General features: G+C 49.4%; 10 protein-coding genes across 10 annotated transcripts; 7 read left to right on the top strand and 3 right to left on the bottom strand.

The window, feature by feature from the left end:
• Positions 1-670: 670 nt before the first annotated feature.
• Positions 671-1755, top strand: N7518_003073 (NADP-dependent oxidoreductase; the record flags this gene model as incomplete). Its single annotated transcript, XM_057184000.1, has 2 exons — positions 671-1673; positions 1724-1755. The coding sequence occupies 2 exons, from the start codon at positions 671-673 to the stop codon at positions 1753-1755; spliced, it is 1035 nt and encodes a 344-aa protein (XP_057045450.1).
• A 593-nt stretch (positions 1756-2348) lies between these two features.
• Positions 2349-2840, top strand: N7518_003072 (uncharacterized protein; the record flags this gene model as incomplete). The annotated part of the gene is made up of 1 exon (XM_057183999.1): positions 2349-2840. The coding sequence occupies one exon, from the start codon at positions 2349-2351 to the stop codon at positions 2838-2840; it is 492 nt and encodes a 163-aa protein (XP_057045449.1).
• Positions 2841-3403: 563 nt separating this feature from the next.
• On the top strand, positions 3404-4408 carry N7518_003071 (uncharacterized protein; the record flags this gene model as incomplete). Its single annotated transcript, XM_057183998.1, has 1 exon — positions 3404-4408. One exon carries the CDS (start codon positions 3404-3406, stop codon positions 4406-4408), a length of 1005 nt encoding a protein of 334 aa, XP_057045448.1.
• Positions 4409-4913: 505 nt separating this feature from the next.
• N7518_003070 (putative oxidative stress response protein Oxr1) lies at positions 4914-6117 on the bottom strand (the record flags this gene model as incomplete). Its single annotated transcript, XM_057183997.1, has 2 exons — positions 4914-5058; positions 5117-6117. 2 exons carry the CDS (start codon positions 6115-6117, stop codon positions 4914-4916), a joined length of 1146 nt encoding a protein of 381 aa, XP_057045447.1.
• A 465-nt stretch (positions 6118-6582) lies between these two features.
• On the bottom strand, positions 6583-8252 carry N7518_003069 (putative endosome-associated ubiquitin isopeptidase (AmsH); the record flags this gene model as incomplete). Its single annotated transcript, XM_057183996.1, has 2 exons — positions 6583-8037; positions 8109-8252. The coding sequence occupies 2 exons, from the start codon at positions 8250-8252 to the stop codon at positions 6583-6585; spliced, it is 1599 nt and encodes a 532-aa protein (XP_057045446.1).
• A 94-nt stretch (positions 8253-8346) lies between these two features.
• Positions 8347-10516, top strand: N7518_003068 (uncharacterized protein; the record flags this gene model as incomplete). The annotated part of the gene is made up of 2 exons (XM_057183995.1): positions 8347-8536; positions 8589-10516. 2 exons carry the CDS (start codon positions 8347-8349, stop codon positions 10514-10516), a joined length of 2118 nt encoding a protein of 705 aa, XP_057045445.1.
• Positions 10517-10739: 223 nt separating this feature from the next.
• N7518_003067 (uncharacterized protein) lies at positions 10740-13482 on the bottom strand (the record flags this gene model as incomplete). Its single annotated transcript, XM_057183994.1, has 4 exons — positions 10740-12203; positions 12329-12779; positions 13022-13397; positions 13479-13482. 4 exons carry the CDS (start codon positions 13480-13482, stop codon positions 10740-10742), a joined length of 2295 nt encoding a protein of 764 aa, XP_057045444.1.
• Positions 13483-14040: 558 nt separating this feature from the next.
• N7518_003066 (uncharacterized protein) lies at positions 14041-15631 on the top strand (the record flags this gene model as incomplete). The annotated part of the gene is made up of 5 exons (XM_057183993.1): positions 14041-14263; positions 14386-14421; positions 14472-14582; positions 14646-15234; positions 15592-15631. 5 exons carry the CDS (start codon positions 14041-14043, stop codon positions 15629-15631), a joined length of 999 nt encoding a protein of 332 aa, XP_057045443.1.
• Positions 15632-16778: 1147 nt separating this feature from the next.
• N7518_003065 (uncharacterized protein) lies at positions 16779-17060 on the top strand (the record flags this gene model as incomplete). Its single annotated transcript, XM_057183992.1, has 1 exon — positions 16779-17060. The coding sequence occupies one exon, from the start codon at positions 16779-16781 to the stop codon at positions 17058-17060; it is 282 nt and encodes a 93-aa protein (XP_057045442.1).
• Positions 17061-18005: 945 nt separating this feature from the next.
• N7518_003064 (protein kinase domain-containing protein) lies at positions 18006-19184 on the top strand (the record flags this gene model as incomplete). Its single annotated transcript, XM_057183991.1, has 1 exon — positions 18006-19184. One exon carries the CDS (start codon positions 18006-18008, stop codon positions 19182-19184), a length of 1179 nt encoding a protein of 392 aa, XP_057045441.1.
• Between the last annotated feature and the right edge of the window lie 372 nt (positions 19185-19556).

Here is a 19556-nt window from a genome sequence, read left to right as displayed (position 1 = left end):
TTTTCTTAGTAGAGTCTTTCTTGGGGTTTAGTAAGATTTAGGGTCTTATAGTAGATTCATGCAATCGCTCTAGGATTAGCACTCCTACCCTGCCTGTCCAAGAGACCATGAAACCAGTATGTAAGGGTATACGTTATGCAGGTGTAAGGCCTGTCAACCGGGTAAGTTACAATAGGCTTGTTGGGAGGAACACAATGTATTGATGGTATGCCAAGACTAATTCTTGCTAGATCGCTGGGGATCCTTGGGGGGTCCCGAACTATAAGGACGTCTATCTGCCGGATGATCATATGCCGTATCGAAACAGATGTATCCTGACGTAGATAGTTATTCATTATATGACTTATATAAGCTTATATATATAGGGGATTGTTAAAGGGACACCCCAACCGTATAGTTACTCCGTACGGGTAAAGCGGCTGCATAATCCGAGGATCTCGGGATGTTCCCGAGGTAGCGCGTAGTCGATGATAGAGCGGTATGTCCTGTCGAAGGGGCCAAAGAAACAGTTTATTCTTGTCTACTTCGTACTCTCTCTGTACAACGGTGTTAGGCTATCGCTTTCTAATTCTTTGAAATATATTTTTGTCGCATAAGCGACTACTTGAACAGTACGGTTTTACAGGCCTTGCTTTGATTTTCATCATACTCATAATAAGTTTATCTACAGATGTCCTCCGAACATATCGCAATCCATCTTCAACAGCGCCCGGAGACAAACATTGTCCCCGGGGAAACATTTGCTGTACAAAAGCATACAACTCCTACTTCGGAAGAACTTGAAGATGGAGAGGTTGTCTTGGAAAGCCTTTACCTAAGTCTGGATCCTGCGATGCGTGGGTGGTTGGACGATCGACCTTCATACATTCCTCCAGTTGCAATTGGCGAAATCATGCGTGGCTACGCTGTGGGCCGTGTAACTGCCTCGCGGTCAGAGAAGTTTCCAGTTGGCTCCTATGCTCTCGGTATGGTAGGCTGGACTGAGCACGCAATTATCAATGAGAGCTCTTTGGAATCCGTGCCTACGCCTGATCCTGCGGATGGAGGCCACTTGACCGATTTCCTCAGCGTCCTTGGCTTGACAGGAATCACTGCGTACTGGGGCATGGTCGAGGTTGGCCATGTCAAGCCTGGGGACTTTGTGGTTGTCTCTGGAGCAGCAGGAGCGACTGGGTCTATCGCTGGACAGATTGCAAAGATCCACGGTGCCACTGTGTATGGAATCGCAGGTTCGGATGAGAAGTGTCGTTGGTTAGTTGAGGACCTCAAGTTTGACGGGGCGCTGAACTACAAGAGCGAGGATTTCGCCGAAAAGTTCAAGAGTTTGATGCAAGGAAAGATCGACCTCTTTTATGACAATGTCGGAGGAGAAGTTCTCGACTTAGCTCTACTTTGTGCCAACAAAAACGCTCGATTCGTCATGTGCGGTGGAGTCAGTCAATACAATGAACAGGAGGTTAAAGGACCAAAGAACTACATGATGATATGGAGGATGCGGATTCGCATGGAAGGCTTCATTGTCTTCGATCACATGGATAAGAAACTCGAAATCAGACGGAAGCTCAGCCAGTGGCTTGCGGAGGGTCGGCTGCAACGGAGGGAAACGATTGTGCATGGCGGTTTATCCCAAGCCGAAACTGCCTTGATGCAACTGTATAAGGGGGTAAACACAGGTAAGCTTTGATTTCTGCACACTAATGAATTTATACTAAACATCTCGCAGGAAAACTGCTTGTCGAGGTCAAAGCTCCTTGAAAGCTACGAAGATATTCATGGTACATAGCTGATATAAATGTAATTTAATCCAATCTTTTTCCCCTGATTACAATTCAATTCTGCCTTCATGCTCCAGGTGTGTTTGTCAGAATCTAGGATGAATACTGTTATTTTTCATTCCTGATACAGTTGGGTCACGTGACTGACCAGGCTGGTATTTCTGCAGAAAAACCAACTCAGGTGGTTTTTCGCCCGAAAAACATCCTTTCATTTTGTTTTGTTTGTTTTGATTACTAAGTTGTCCACAAAATTGTCATGTTTTAGGACTATTGTCATTTTTAGAGAGTTAGAGAATTTATTGAGATTTTTCTGCCACATATACATTCGCCTTACCACCGTTTTTCCGTCAGTGTTGAATCTATATGGATTACGTCATCCCGAGTCGGGATTCCCGAGATTCCCGAGTCCCGAGGTCGGATGTTCCTCGGTATCATCCCGACGACGACCCGAGGGTTATAACAGCTTTGATATCACAATATTCCTTTCGGAAACTAATAATTTGAACTACCCTTGCTCTTACAATTTCTTTCCATTGACCACAGCCTATACTTCGATTGGGTATATTCTTAACCATGAGCGTCACTACTACCGTGGTCAAAGGGCCTTTGAATCTCGCCAACCCACCCTCAATATTTTCAACCAATCCCGTCCTCTCATGGTACACTAAATATGCGGTGGACTTCAGCATTGCTAAGACGACCACACCCCCAACCAAATATTACGCCTCCAATGCGACCCTGGTGAACACTGATCGGTCTATCATCCATGGGGCCAAAGAGATCTGGGATTACTACATCGATCTCTACGGACAGTTTGAGCGTTGTGCGCATGACGTGATTTCAATCGTCGTTTTGAGCGATGAGACGTCTGGCAAACATACCGTGATTGTGGAGACCACGAACAACTTGCATCTCAAAGGTAGAAAGGGAATAGTACCTCTGCCCCAAGCCTTTGTTTATGAGATTGGCAAATCCGAGGAGGGATGCGGCACGGATGGCCTACAAATCTGGCAACTGAACTGTTACTTTGATCGGGGTTTACTGGAGAAGGCGGCGAGCACCTGAAGCTGTTAAGAAGCACCCGAAGTCCTTATAGTCCTAGTCTACAAAGAAATGCAAATCAAACATAGGTCTGAGATACTAAGCAGCAATTATTCTTGAAGTCCCTAAAGTTAGCATATCGTCCAATACATTTTGCTCTCTCATAAAGTCCGGAATGCCCTAATTACCATTCGGGGATAAAGAAACGTGAGCATTGTTGTCTCTACATACCTTTGAGTAGAGCAAGGAACAAACGACTAATAGCATTAACCAGAAGTGTGAAAGAAAACGCGGGAGTAGGGCATGTCCAGGCGCATGACCGTCCATCGCATCACATCGTCGCGGTAATCATCTATGAGTCGCATCTGTGAGTCGCATCTATGAGTCGCATGAGTCGCCGCATCGCGCGCTGTTAACGTTAAACGCATAAGGACAATATATAAGATGGACTCTTCTTCCCTTCCTTTCTTCTTTTTTTCTTCTTCTTCCCATCTTTTATCTTCATATCTTCATCATCCTTCTTGCCATCAAATACATACGGCTCGTTCCATCTTCATTCCTCACACCTATTACATCCAAACCTTACCATGTCCAATCCGGCCAAGCCAGATGAAGGTCCGCCTCAGTCATACACAGAAGAAGGCAGTATCCTTAACATCGTCGACGACCTCCGTACCATCAGCATTAGTAAATATGTCCATTTGCCACAGATGATTATCTGTGGTTCCAAGTCCAACGCCAAACGCTCTGTTATCGAATCAATTTCCGGCGTGAGGTTTCCATCGAGGAATGACTTTTACACTGGCTTCGTTACTGAGATCATACTGCGCCATGACCCAACACCTCGCTTCAAAGTGAGCATCCGGCCTGGTCCAACGAGAATAAACGAAAGCGACCTCTGGCACCTAGAATCATTTGATCCCCCTGTTCACGACAACACTGAGCAGTCAGTCGCGCTGATTGAGCAAGCAACGCAACTCGTTAAATTCTCCCTCGAGGATGGATTCAGTGACGATATCATGAGAGTTGAGGTCTCTGGTCCCGATAAACCTGACCTGACTCTCATCGACATGCCCAGGCTCTTCTTCGCAGATGGCATCAACAATGGAGGTCGAGAGAAGACTCCTGGTCGTCGGACGATTGAAAACTACGTGCTGAATCAACGTTGCATCATCCTCCCTGTGGTCTCCGCCAAAATCGACATCTGCCCTCAAAAGTTAATCGACTTTGCTGACAAGTATGATCCTAACCGGAAACGGATCTTGGGAATCATCACCCATCTTGACACACTCGAGGAGCCAGAGGAGGAAGCGTTATGGCTGAATGCCATCAAAAGATCGGCATCCGAAGTGCCACTGGGGTTGCACTTGGTGTGTACTAAGTCTTCCGAGACACGCCATTTGCTGGATGAGGAGAGGGAGGAGAAAGAGAAGGAGTTCTTCGACCGAGGAGATTGGAAGACGCTGGCACGGCGATCCGTGGGGGCTGGCAACCTGCGGCGTCGTCTCAGCAGTCTTCTTGTGGACCATGTTCAAAGCAGCCTTCCTGACCTGGTTCAGGAATTTCAAACAGAGTTCCTGAATCAGCAATAGAAATCGTTACTTTTCAATTCCTCACTTTCGATCTGAGTAGTGCTTTTTAACGCGTAACCGAACTAACGCGTAACTAAACTAACATTGAGTGGCAAGTGACGGGATTGTGAAGGAATTGTAAAGGAATTGCCATATAAAGGTGAAACCATCCAAAAAATAGATCTAGCTTGATGATAACAAAAAAGCAAAGCTGTTTGTGTGAATTATCCAAAGTTCAAGACATAAATTATTAGGCAAAACAAGCAACACTAGATTAAGGCAAATGACAATAGCAGAATCAACAATGCAGGGAGGCCAGCACCACATCGCCGTCTGGGTATTTGAAAGGCCATTAAGATGAACTACTTTTCGTGATCCGGGTCTTCAATCTCGATGGATGCCACAGTCCGCTCCTGTCGGCCCTGTCTATATTAAAATAAATATCCCTTCCATACGTATATCCTCCCCGACACAGGCATTCTTTATACATCAAGTTTAAGGTGTCAGGCTGTACATATGCGGTTGTTCAAGAACCGACATACCACACCTCCACTCCAAGTACATCGAACTTGATGCCTTCATCGGAGAGAGGCTCGTTACCAAAAGTCTGGCAGGGTGAACTCACACCTTTTTCGAGACTGCTGTCAAGCCACAGTCCGTAGTGGCCGTCACTACGTCATATTAGCCAAGAACAATATCAATATCCTTCTAGCAACATCAACCACTTACCCGCCTCCTAGACTGAGAAATCCAGTCTCACAGAAAATCATGTAATCATTAACCCCGCTGTACGGGAAAGCCTTGAAGCGAATGCGTTCGGGGGTACTCGCACCGCTCCGCGAAGGGCTATGGATCGAGGAAGGCGACGGAGGCGCCAGGACTCCGCCACTCGCAGCGGCGAGATTAGTTTTAATATTCATATTGAGATTATGAGCCGGTGATTCCGCCCGCGGGGGTTTCGACTTGTCGTTACGCAGGGTGCTCCAGCGGCCGGCGGTAGTGGTATCGGCCGAGGGGGGAGGGGGCAGGCCAGCGCGCTCGAGGGCTTCCTCAGACTGGGGTCCTTCGCCTGGTAGGGCAAGGGGGAAGCTTGCCGGGGGCGGGAGCACGCTAGCCCGCCAGAGGAAGCACTCGCCTGTGCCGAAGAACTGCGAGTTTGGGTGTGGGGCGTCCGTCATGTAGGCGCCGAAGACGGAGCTATAGGGGGAAGAGTCGCGGATCACGAGGACGTAGCCCGCCCGCGGGCTGCGGTGCGAGAACTCGGCGCAGTTCTCGTAGAGGGTGGAGAGGGAGGCGCCGTCGCGGTTCAGGCTGTAGGCTAGACGCCAGGTTTCGGCGAGCTGCAGGCGGGGCGGCACTAGCAGTCGGATTTCTTCTGCTAGTGGGCGTGTCAGGAGTTGCTGCTGGAGCGAGTCGGCCCCTGTGGGGATCCCGAGGGTGATGGGTGTGAGTGGTGGGGGTTGGAAGGGTGAGGCTGTTCGGCGCGGTGTGAACGCTTCGGATGAGGGGGACCGCGACCATGGCATGACGGAGGGCATTTCTTTGGTTGTCTCTGGGTCTGCTATGCGGCGATAGATTCCTGAGACGACGTGGCTGACTGGGTAGGACAAGTAGGAGGCAGCGGATTGGTAGGGTGGTTTTTCTGTGGGTGTCTGGGATGGTGATCCCGGGGTGGAGGTGGAGGAGGTGGGGGTGTCGGAGGGGATATTTTCTTGTGATGGGGACGACATTCGTGCAATTCAAAATCAATTGACGAAGGATGTTAAGCTGATGGTAGAGGTACGAATGCGGAGGGGAAGTTGAGATGGTTATCGACTTATCATGTGGGGAAATCTAAGATGTCACACCTGGCCATCCTTGTAAGGCGTGGCATGATTACAGAGAACAATGAAGTTTTGACTCTAACTATTGGGATGAGATCATACATATATAAGTAGCAATTGTCTTGCTAAATAGTATCTAGATACACTCCAAATGTCGCTGAAATCATAAATGTCGTCAAATAAGGTTGAACTTGACTATATATCTGAGCAGAACCTACTATCTACATGCTCATGTCTTTAATATGAACTAGAAAGAAAATATTTCAATTGGAGACTCCCCTTCTAGAAGATATAAAATGTCACACGAAAAAAGCCAGATCAATGCGACGATGATGGTATCTCAGTGTATTGAACAATTCAAGCGCAACGCTATTAATTCTTTAAGGCATCCGGACGGAGATCCACCGTCTCAAATTCTAATCCACTGACTTCGAAGACATGTCCTGGTCGCAATGCCCCGGTGTAGATATTCTCCTCGGCATGTGGATGGAACAGACCGGTCTGGTTGCAGTTCAGGACCGTTTTTAGACCCGGGGGATCAGTCAGTCGGAATACGCCCCAATCGGGGGTTTTGCTCGGAGCGCACACGATGGCAATGCTCTCGGGGAGCATCACTTGGTAACCGCAGTGTGTGTGTAGATCACGGGAGCTCATGAAACAGGTCTGTGACGGATGTGTGTGGATCCAGCCGAGTGTCATCAAATCCTCGGAGTCACAGTAATCGAAGAGGGCGGATTCATTAACCGTCTCGCAGGTGTCTGACGTCGATGTCTGCTCGGGAATTACCAGTTTAGATATGAAGAGCGCGTTGGAAACAAGAGTACCACACAGGATACCGCACGTCTCAAGGTTGGCGCGGGTGTTAAAAGCAGCCATAGATAAAAAGCGGGATCGGAGGTTCGCTGGTAAGAATACCGAGCGCAAGGGGGTGCCATTTTCGAGATAGGCGGAGGGTTTGAAGGTGTAACTTGAGGGATCGAGATCTGAACGCGTGGCGGTGGTTTGTTCAGAAGGTTGGATCTTCTCAGGCAGCACCGGGCCTGGCAATACCTTTGCCGGTCGCGATGGCACTACAGCCGTTGCAGAATCATCGATAATAGATGCCCGGCTAGGCTCAAGGTGTTCCTTTGGAGGCAATATCGGGGGCGCAAAGCGTTCGGCGTTCTTATCGAGTATGGCGATTTGGCCTGGAGACACAGTGGGTTCCAGGGGCTTTTGACGGGGCACAGTTGGATACTTGTACGCAGAAGCAGCTGATGAAGGAACCTCGGACTCTTCGGGGTGTTGGCTATAAGGTTGATTTGTGTGGTCGCGATCACCTGCGCGAGAGTCCGATTTCATAGAATGGTCCCACTCCCTCCATATGCCAGCTGCGCGACGTGTTTCAATCTCCTCGGCAGATGGCCTAGAAAGACCCTTTGAGTTTCTGATGGTGGCTCGGCGATTGAGCTCTGATTGGGCTAACTGCACGGCGAGATCTCGATTCTCTCCAGCTTCCAAAGGCTCTGCCACGCCGGCGAGAGCAGGATCCGGAACTTGTTCTCGTGGTTCGGGGATGGTTTTGGCTCGTGAGGGCTGTTGGCGAGATTCGCGCTCCCGCATCAGCTGAGTGTAACGTTCATAGCGCTTATTGATACGCGGCCGCAGAATCTCCAGCTTGCTAAGGTTTTTCTCAACCTCTTTCTCGGCTGCCACCAATGCCTTGCGATCTTCCTCATTCTTTTTGACATCGGGGTGCTTGGAAAGATGGACCAGGATCAACTGAGCGTGTCGAAATAGAATGAGATAGGCTTGCTCATCGTGTCCTTCGCGTTCATAAATGTGAGCCTAACAAATGAAGAAAAGTCAACAAGTCTGCAGTAGTCGATATCCACGTGCAGGCAACAGGTATAACCAACCTCACGTAAAAGTGTCGCGGCGGTCCTCAGCCAGTACCGCAAAGGAACTGAAGAGTTGTACTCATAGTTCTGTGCTATCCGCGTAATATGCTCAACACTTTGAGGGGCAGTACCTCCAGTGGCTCCTATCGCATTGGAAGCCATAACAAAAAAGGTGCGCTAAGGCAAGGGTAGACGAGGATTAGAAAGCCAAGATGATGAAGTTGAGCCTAAATCAAGCCTCAAAGAGCATAGTGCGATGATAGGAATCTCCGAAACCTGGAAAGACCAGCGGCAATTGTGGGAGCTGCATCTAGGCGACCTGGAAGATAAACCTGGTGAGGGGAGAAGAGGTGGGATGAGAGAGCGGGAAGCTTGGTCTCTCCGCTCTCCGCTCTTCAACGTCAAAAAAATTTCGAGGGATTCCCTCACATTCCTCTCTTCAATTAGTACTCTCCTTCCATTAATGCCATACGCAAGAATCACCTTGGCATTTGCCAGATCTTCATAATGAGGCGAATCAGGAAAGAGCGAATGCCGCTGGCGCGTTTTCCGGTCACGGAGACGCTTTACTCGGCGATCCGCCTCCAACGTGGGAAAGCCAAGGATCAACCGCAATACGTGAGTCCAGGGCTACTAGGCAAGTCTTGAATCTCAGCTCTTATACACAATGGGTACAAATATGCTTATACGCCTTGAACTTTGCAGACCATGTTTTCGAGCGCGTATCTCCCTACCTTCGTCGAAACCCGCCGGTAGACATTCTGGACCTTTGGCCTGGGGGTGGTTTCTGCTCATCTAGACTGAATGAAATTATTAAACCACGCCGTCATGTGCTTGTTGAACCAAATCTTGCCTTTCACGGCCTTCTCGCACGCCTCGCTGAGAGCAAGCCGTGTTATAAGCTCGTCGATGATCGCATATATGGGAAAGCTGATTGGTCTGAATTCTTTGCAACTCATCTTCCAGAACAAGGGCCTGGAAACCGAGAAGGCTCTGCGATTATACCAAGGAACGATACACTTCTCATCATGGCTAATCTGCCTGATGCTGTCTCTCCAACGGATCATTTCAAACCCAACCGCTGGTTTCTCAGCTTCATGAAAAGCTGCTTAGAACAGAATGGGTTGAATTTGTACGGGGCCGTGCGAGTCATTGCCTCATTGCCCTTCAATGGAGTCTCGAATATGCTACCTCGGTCCACTACAGAGCGCACACGAACTGGCGTATTCGCGGAGACCATAGGCTTGCACAACATAGAGGTTGCCAGTCCAGCCGAAACTGAAAACTCCCTTCGATGGCAAGGCTGGGATTACTTAAATGACAACAGGAAGCTCGTGGCTGAAAGAGCTGCGGCGAATAATATTATCACTCCACCCGACAGAGAGCTTCCTCCGTTAAAGCTGGTGCCAGAAGTTGTTCACCGCGGCAAAATAGAAATACCAAGTCAGCCGCGAGTGCTTAGTGATGTTCACCAGAGGCTCTTGGCGGACATCGCGGCAGCAGACGATTTGGGTCTCTCTTCGAGCCACGAGACCACAGACCCCAATATCAAAGCCATCATTCGACGGCGAGGAATAGCATTCACGCACCTCACTAGGGAAAATTCAGCCCATCAGTTTCGCGAAAAGCTTGTCGACATAATCATTAAGCTTGACGAATTGGGCCGGTCATTTGCACGTGCGGCTGCGGATCCTAAGGAGAGTGTTGAGAGTCTGAAGGCTCTGGAAGATCAGATAATATCTCTCAAATCAAGTTATACTACTTTGATCTCAACTTCTCACTGGACGATATGGGAAAAACATAATTTCACAATCGATGATCTCCGCTTCCGCTCGGTTGAAGCCCCCAAAAATGGCGGCCTGGTACATGACCGACGACCATTTGAACCCCTGTACATCGACCCAGAGGAGATTTATCCTCGTGGGAGCGGGCGCGGAGTCATATATTTCGAAGCGGACCCTAACCCGCCCGTTCTGAAGAAGGTCTTTGACCTACCGAGCGCAATGGTACAACCAGTCCTCGACCGGTATTATGCACTGATAGCATTTGTGCCCAACAAGATGCCGGTTGCCGAACTCCTCACAACACTTTTCCCGAATGAGACTATCAATAGTCATGTGCGGGATATTCCAAGCCTTGCGAACTTTGCCGAAAGACGACTCAAGCCTGGCTATGGGCCGATGCCCTTGCCGGATGGTTCAACTTCAGACCCAGCTTTCAGCTACCAGGAGAACTTGGACTATGATTTGAGCGGTGTTCGACTCCGCATTCTTTCCGCAGAAACCCTGTTGGATATCGCGATCAAGTATGAGAAGCTTCCGGATAAGCTCCCTGCTTTCTCCTTCAGCCGAGCTCTAGGTGGGACATTGACCCAGGCCCAGCTATGTAATGGGGCTAATAACCCTACTGGCTTGAAGATCAAATAGGGCCGGATTGGCACTGTGTATATAACTGTATATTATTTTGGACAAAAGGATTTATAGAATTTTATAGAATGTAAACAAGGATGGGAATACATAATTGTCTGGGGGTTTTAGGGTTGCATGAGCGCATTAAGTGAAGATTGTCAATACGGAGTACAGATATGAACATCGACATACAGATAGATGCAAGGACATATCAAACTAAGGCTACGTTCCATCTTCATCACTACCATCCGCCATCTGCCTCTTCATCACTGTAGTCACCTCCATCTTCAGCACTGTAAGCACCTCCCTCTTCACTATCCTCATCACTGCCATCACCTCCATCTTCATAGCTGTCACCACCTCCCTCTTCACTATCCTCTTCATCACTGTCACCATCTCCCTCTTCACTGTCACCATAACCTCCCACTGCTTCCTGACCATCACTATCATCATCACCACTGTCACTGTCACTGTCACTGTCACCTCCCCCTTCTCCTTGACTATCACTATCATCTTCATCACTGTCGTCATCTCCTCCGTAGTTGTTGTCGTCGTTAACGTTTTTTTCGTCATTTTCTTTGCCTTGGCTCATGGAAGCCATCATAAGAGCTGCACCGCCCGCACCTATAGCTAAACCTGCAAGGCCAGCGGCTATATTTCGACTTCGATTGCTTTGATTCTGGGACTGGCGAGCCTGATCGTCACTGTGATCAAGCTTCCGGGCCTGGCCATGACTCTCATCATGAGTAAAACCTCGTCCTATAGGCTCAGCCGGACCTGTATGTTGGACTGGACCTATTGGCTTGATTGGACCTATAGGCTCGACTGAAGGTGTAGGATCAACTAGACCTCTTGGCCTAGCTGGATTTACCAGCTCAACTGGACCCGAAGGCTTGATTGGGCCTATAGGCTCGACTGGACCCGTATGCTCGACTGGACCTGTATGATCAACTGGAGGCTTAACTGGACCGGTAGGCTCAACTGGGCCTGTGGGCTCAACTGGAGGCTCGGCTGGATGCTCGGCTGGATGCTCGACTAAACCTGTGGGCTCGATTGGATCATTACTAGTAATGTGACTAGAAGTTTGACCTAGTGCAAAATAAAAGCCATCACCGTGGCCCCAAATTTGATGCTGCCCTGGCCCGAAGTGGTCATTAGGATTGTGACCATGTATTAATGGGCCTTGTCCCGGTCTCGGCGGGCCATACGGTGACAAGTGCGTATGTGATAGAGGATTGTACGGCTGGTATGGACCACCTCGTGATCCCGAGTGTACTCCAGGTCCCCCTAAGCTGGTCGGCATGGACGGAGGCTTGGACGGCTTATACGGCTTGTACGGCTGTTGCGGAAGGCCTCGTGATCCCGAGTGTACTCCCGGGCCTCCCCAGCTGGTCGGCCCGGACGGAGGTTTGGATGAAGGCTTAGATGGCTTCAAGGGTTTCAACGGCTTCAACGGTTTCAACTGCTTCGGCGGCTTCAATGGCTGGTGTGGACCGACTTGTGGTCCCGAGTATACTCCAGGGCCTCCCAAACTGGTTGGCTCGGACGGAGGTTTGGATGGCTTGGACGGCTTCAACGGCTGGTGTGGACCAATTTGTGGTCCCGAGTATACTCCAGGGCCTCCTGTGGCAGGGGCAGGTTCCGATAGCTTGCTAGACGAGAAAATCCTCTTGAAAACCCGGGCTTCTTGGGGGGTGGAGTATAGCTAGGCTGTAGCTGCAGTTCCCGCAGGCCTTGCTGTGCGGTGGGGGGAGCCTGCATTGGAGCGACTTTGGGTATGGTTCCACCTGTGGTAGTCGGGATCGGAAGTCCTCTAAGTCCTGAATTAACCTTATTGGGGCGGGTCTGTTGCGGCATCGGGTTCGTCCCTGGTAGCTTTGCAGGTTTGGGGCGTTGCTCGCCTGAGGATGCCTTCGGCGGCTTTGTCACTTTCTGTGGGGATGTCAGTTGAACAGGCATTGCCCCAGCTGTAAGGGTCGTAGGATGATTGGTAGGGAATGGATGCGGGACTGGAGGGTAGTTGTATGTCCCTGAACTAGGCTGCGGAGCGATGTGTTGGGATGAACCGATTGCCATGCTATTTATGGTTGTATAATGCATTTGCTGGTTTGTTCTGTGAATATTGCTAGAAGTGGAGAGCATGCCCTCGTTACCGATAAGTTGGCGGACGACTGCTGGTCTGGGTGCCGCATCTCCGGGGTTCAATGGTAGTTTTGCGGGATGTGGAGGGCCTCTGGTGGGGTTTTGGGCTTCTTGCCTGACTTTGTGGAAGATTTCGGTTCTAGCACAGTGGTTGGTGCAATGTTGGCGAGGTACTGTGTTTGCTGTCCCGATTGCCCCGATGCAAATTGAAGTCTTTGTGATGGTATGTTAGGCTGGGTTTCGTGACCAGCTGAATTGGATATTTGATTGACAGGGGACAGTCCAACAGGGCGCCTGCGGATCTTCATCATATTCGCGTCAAATTGTGAGAATTATGGAGTGGCGGAATAGGCCCTTGACGGATCCTGGATGTTGCCATACGTCGGTCTAGACTGATTAAGCGCTATCATGGTACCTTGCGATGAGCCATAGCTTAATTCACGAGCACCAGATGTATTGTGAGTGGCCGTAACTGCATTCTGCAAGCTGAAATCCTGTTGGTTCAAGACCGTATTCTGGACGGCATGTATAGTCGTGGCCTGGGATGACTGAATGACCTGGAGGTTCTGAATTTCTTGAGCCGTTTCGTGCAGTCCAGATGAAGTGGGTGCTGTATCTTTCAGTGCCAACTTTCGGATCTTCTTAATGGCAGAGATAATTGTCTTGTAGTTCTCATCTTCCCTGCTTTGGAAACTTGCCATGGAGAGGTGACTGCAACCCGCCATCAACTCGACCTTCTCGCCACGACGACCAAGAGCTGCGCAATACTCGTTCAAACTCTATAGGCGAGATCAGTATACCACCCTCCTCACCTAAGAGCCTGCGAGTTAAAACTTACACATTCTTGTTGGTGCGTTTAGCTATATTTACCCCATGTTCATAATACACAGTGTACCGATACGTAGGAGCAAACCACGTCAATAGACCAAAACTGTATATTGAGCTACTTCATCCGAAATATGCTAGTAGCCTCCGGTTGCCAAGGCTAAATCAACCAAAAGTAGACATGTAGGAAGCCTAGTCGGGCCTACAACTTACAGGTCTAAATTGCATGTGTTGAGGCTGAACACAGCCCACCCCTCTTTTTGCCCGCTTGAGAGTCTTGGCTTTCGATATTTCCTTTTTCGAAGACACGAGCTAGGAGGCTAGGCTACTGCTTGATATTAATTTGTTAGGGCTATGGCGCTTGGCCCCCATTTGATACACGTTTCTGCCAAGTCTGTATACGAGGGCTAGACTTTCGGGGAGAACCTACTTCCCACCAGTCATACATCTTACTATTCAGCCAATAGGCCGACTTCCCTGGTTTAACCGGGGTATATAAAAGGTATATGAGAGCCTGGAAGACGTATCCACAGGCAGGCTCTGAAGTTATTCCATGCCATTACCTACTGTGCACCATGGAGAACTCCAGCTCCTCAACACTTCCACGAAAGAAGGCCAAGACTGGGGTGAAGAAAACTGGGGTAAAGAAGACGGGAAAGAAGTCCACTGGCAAGAAAAAGCCAACTTCGTCTACCAGTGCAGTTCACCTTGCCGCTCCTTATAATCCTTATCCCGCGAACACTCAGTATGCACCGAATTATGCGCCTCTTCCACAGACGGTGGTTATTGAGAAACCAAGTAAGAAATTTGACTTTTCCCTTAGCGACTGCAACATCTTGAGAATAATACTAATGGTCCATGGGTTATAGTAGGGGGTAACCGAAGAGGAAAAAAACCCATATGTGCACTCGTGTTCCTAGCGGTTGTCTCCTATCTGCTGGCAATCAGTCTCGGTCGTAAGTTTGGACAAAATGCGTGATACAGTGTGTTTTCTAACAGCATTCAGTTTATATTCTGACGAGCTGCGCCTGGACAATGGCAGATTACAACAACACCTACCTCGCTGAGCTCTCAACAAACGCGACCTACGATATCTCACTTCGGGTGGGCTACTTTGGTGAGTGGACAAAAAGCCAAATTTCTTCGTTAATAAAGAGCCGTCCTAGCTAAGTGTATGTAGGAGGATGTCTATCAGTCACCGATGCAGCTGCCGTCTCCTCTTCCGATGGCAATTCCTCCGCACAAACATTCACCAACTGTGTCTCGAACATGCGCCGAAAGGATCTGGACGACCTAAGCGAAGATCTTTGGGAGCACCTAGACCACGAAGTCTCTGGTGCTCAATCCGACGTTCAAACTTTTCTGAACACCACCCTCCCACAATTCAAACACCTCCAAAATGATGTCTTCTTCTGTGAGCCTCCTCTCGTTCATGCCCTCCTATTTTTCATCTCGGGAATTATGCTCCTCGTTGCTCGTACGGGCACATCCAAGAGGAAGTCGTACAAGGCAATGTTAGTGATCGCAATCACTTTCAGTGCCTTCTCGCTTGCCCTCGCTCTAGTGACCGTTCTCGGTACTCTACAGGGCATGAATGCGTTGCTTGACACTTCTTCATCTGGGGAGCAAAGAGATCTTGGTGATTCCTTGTATATATCCCGTGGCAAAAGAATGCTGGGGTACCAGGGAGCTCTTACTGGTATTGTCGGTGTATTCTATATCTCGATGGGGGTGCTCTTTGTGCAGCGGACGCCAGAGGGAGCGGCTGGGTATGTGGTCCAAGCCTGGCATACTATGGGAAGACCTTTGAGGAAGGGTTGGGGAAGAAGAAGATAGGTAATACGCTGAGCAAGGGGAAATTATGTTTTCCCTTGGAATGATGTCTTCCGGGGAGAGGCAGGTTCAAGGGTAGAATGGGATTCCTATTCCTGGCCTTTCCTTGTCGGTCTATTTTGCTTTCTTCCTGTTACCTATGTTCTGACAGTTCTGCTTGCTATTTTCTTTCCTTTCTTGCACCGTTTAGGTCATATTCAAATGATAGGTTGCTAGGCAATAATATTTAATGTACGCTACTGCGCAAAAGATCATTAATGAATCTGTGACTACGTACAACATACTAAGAACAGTACTGAAAATGGAGGCTATGAGTTCAAAGAGCCTCCATAATTGACTATAATCTTTTCAAGGGTAAATCGTGAGAATCTCCCTATCTCATTGGTGCTCACCGCTAAACTCAATTCGGTATTCCGGCCAAGGATGACCGCATGCATACAACATAAGCACTAGTTAAGTACGGTAACTAACATATGCCAAGCCTCTGTGCTAAGTCGGTATAAGGTTATTTATAAGCAAACGGGAATCAGTGGGTAAGCGGGGATCACTGATCCCCCGTAATCCCCGACCCCAGGAGCCCTTTCGGCTCGGGCACCAACAGCCACCAACAACCACTTGATGTTTCAATTGGTTGTCTCGATGTGGAATAAATTGATTGACACATTAGTTACCATTTTGAACATAGAGATGCAGGGTGCCGATTGAATATTATTGGCCAAACGACACTTCGCCCAAATCTCGCGCATTCCAAGCCACCCTCAAAGTCGAGCCCAAAGTCTACTGTAGGGGATCATTTCAATAAAATGTGCGGCAGCAGCCCCCCCAGTCAGGGAAAATCTGATATCTATACGGAGCACATTGCATATCAAACGTTCCAGACCTTGCACTCATACCCAATGATATAGCACTAAACACTGGCTGAGCCACGTGTGGTGGTCGCGCCGGCCCGTCTCACCCAGATTTCACCCAGTTTTCACCCGGGTGATACGGATGACTACTCCGTGGCTTGAAGATCGATTTGATTGAAGAAATAAGAAGCCTTAGGAACAGGGGTTCAGAGAGCTGAATTGAAAGCTTCAATAGGCTGGTTCCATTTTTGCATATGTATCTAGAAAGTAGGCTGGCTGAGCAATCGGATTTTTACGGAAACTGTAAACCCTGGCGAAGAACCCGTTGGAAAATCACATTATGCTCTTTTAGTTGATACCCCCATGATATTGTGCGAAATCGAGTATTATTGTGGTTTAAATATGCGAAGTGGACGCACACTATGACAGACTTCGCCCACAATCCGATCGGAACAACCAGAATCATGGATTTTCTCTTAACCTCATATTCGGGTCATTGTCCAGGCAATCATACATGGTAAAAGGAAAGTAGGGTTTACTAGATAAACCCCAGGCTTACCCCATGATGTCAGTTGTCCCAATAAGCACCGACTCGATGGAAGGTGACAGAATGGAGGGAGCCAAGTTATAACATGAAGCGGAAGAGCGCCCGATATCCCACTTTCCAGTTCCACTATGGTGTCGACGACTGCCCAGGGCAAAATCCCCGAAAGACAAATCACCTGGTGCAGTGTGATGTCGGAATTTCGACCATGCTACAAATGAGGCTGTCGCATGGCGGCCAACTTCGTGTTCCAGGTTCGTCGTCACTGCGCCTGGACGCCATTTCGGGAATTGACAGTGACGACAAGATCGTGCTGGCGCTTTGCTGTCACAGGCCGCTTCCCGAGTGTGACTCATACCCAAGCCCCTAGAGCACTACTGTATCTGCTCGCTGGTTAAGAAGATTCCAAAAACAGACGAGCCCTTAATGGGAGCCATGGATTCGACTTTGCCTCAACATTGTTGGCATCATGGCTATCTGGGATTGGATATCATATATTACTGACCAAGGGATGAGCTTGGCGCGCTTGAAGATGGACTTGATTGCCTCATTCTACTAGTCGTTTGTCTTCAAGCGATCAGTGACCCTCGCCATGACCGGGTTGAACCTTCTCGTCTCCGGTGCAATCAGCCCGTGGCCTTGGTAGCCATAGGCGGCTTAGGGCAGGATGACTAATCCTGTCCACGTGATCTTTGGTCAATCACCTGACCTCGGGACCCTGCCGTGATTACGTGATCCACAGGATCGAACATGTGTTCAACGGTTGCCCTTGACTGGTCAGATTCGGGTGAGTCCAACGGAAGCCGATCGCAACTCGAAGCGGCAAATCGCAAGTGGCCGAAATAAGTCGAACCGTTGAATATTTACTTGTCTAATCTTAAAAAGTCAAAGGAAATGAATTGGACCCGTCTCCAGATTAGTTCCCCCCCGTTTGCACTTATCCAGTGACACCGTAGTATCTGGATGTCACCGTCGATCTTGTATCTTTCCCTTTTCTATCTTTTTCCCTTTGCATGTTCGAGACCGGAAGTGGGCCGGTTTGGGTTGTTTTTTTTTTTCTTTGCTGTTGGTTTGAGTACTTTTAGCATGGCCATTTCCCTGTTATTCGTTGTCTATCTTCTAGCCCAATCTTATAAACACCATTCGCCACTCCGTCATTATTATACTTGCACCCGTGGGTGAGGCTTAATTTGCCTATCGCATGTCCCGGTGGCGCTGTTGATATCAGAACGATTACGCGGGTCTCGCCCGTTCCCCCGGGATCATATAGACCCTGATCTGCTCGCGAATTCCTCCGGTATTGCGCACTGAAAATATGGCCAGTTCCCCAATTCAATTGTCGCTTCAGACAGCCGGCCAAAGCCCACCACTATCGGCTCAAGCCCCATCGAGTCTCACCCCACCGGTGACGCCTATAGCCAAAGAAAGGCCTCCAAGATCAACTCCAAGTCCATTCCAAAATTTGGCAAAGCAAACGTCCATTTCCAAGGACAATGCCGGCACTCTACAATTCACCGACGACCTCGAAATCTGCCACGACGAGAACAACCGCCCCGTCGAGTTCGGCCGCGGCGTTTGGAGCATAGTATACAAAGCGCGCTCATTGCCACGCCCGCAAACCAATCTCCCCGGCACACCCCCAAGCTCCCCAACCTCAAGATCGCAAGTTCTAGCCGTGAAAGCACCACTGCGCCGCGATGCGCGCCCAGTCCTCAAAGCCGAAGCATCAACCCTAACCCGCCTCACTTTCACCCAAGGCCACGAGCACTACATCGTCCCCTTCCACGGCTACAGCGCCGACCTCAGCGCACTAGTAATGACCGCCGTCCCCACCTCCCTGGCACTATACATCGAAGAACAATCCAAGCTCGCGCGCACCCGCAAACCCGCAACAGCAACAATGTTCGACCCCGTCCAAGGCCCAACCTCGTACCAAGAGCTCGCGCGCAAGCTAATCGCCGGCCTGAACTGGCTGCATCAAGTCGCCGGCGTCGTGCACGGCGACATCAAACCACACAACATCCTCCTCCGGCCCGTCGACACAGACGAGTGCAGTGAGACTCCCGAGTTCCCTTACGAGCCTCTTTTCGCGGATTTCTCCGCCACCGTTGATATCCCGACGGCCGATGCGCCGCTCGATACGACGCGCGCATCGATGCCTTCGTTCACGCCGCCGTTCACGGCGCCGGAAATGCTGGCTTCCCTTACATCTATTGAGATGGCGCCGACGCCTGCGTCGGATGTCTTCTCGCTGGCGGCTACGCTGCTTGCAACTGCGACGGGCGATTTGCTGCTTTATCCTAATATGAATCATCGGCTCAGGCTCGAGATGGCGAGGGCTGGGCATCAGATTGTGGATTTTGCGAGGTCGGGTATGAATGGGAGTCGGGTGCCGAGGAATGGGTTCGTTGAGCGCATTGTCAAGCCGGCTGTTGTTAAGGATCCGGCGATGCGCATTACGACGCCTGATTGGGTTGAGCTTGCGTCTGCTTGATGTTGGACGGGATATATTTGCTATACTCTTTTGGTTATTTGTTTATATTTGCATTGTCTATATACCCTGTTTAGATGGAGTTTGGCGGAACATGTATGGCATTGGAGTACATTTTGATCGCATATTTGCATATTTGCATACTTGCATATTGGAGGAACATAATATTTAATCAAATAACATGACACGTCGGCCGCGTTTGCGGTCTACTGACCATCTGAATCCATCGCAAATGCCATTTGGCTCAACGCTCAGGCCATTCTCATCCGATTCCGGTGTCAAGGAGCAGGATCAATGGGATGTTCAAGCCCTCGTATCATGCCACTTTTCGTTGAATCATGCGAAATAAAGTGCCCAGGTGGCTAACTATTGATC

This window comes from Penicillium psychrosexuale (genome assembly GCF_028828465.1).
Source record: "Penicillium psychrosexuale strain IBT 29551 chromosome Unknown utg000002l, whole genome shotgun sequence".
Classification (NCBI taxonomy): domain Eukaryota; kingdom Fungi; phylum Ascomycota; class Eurotiomycetes; order Eurotiales; family Aspergillaceae; genus Penicillium; species Penicillium psychrosexuale.
Note: the sequence above shows the minus strand (reverse complement) of the source record. Positions and strands in the feature narration are given on the sequence as shown.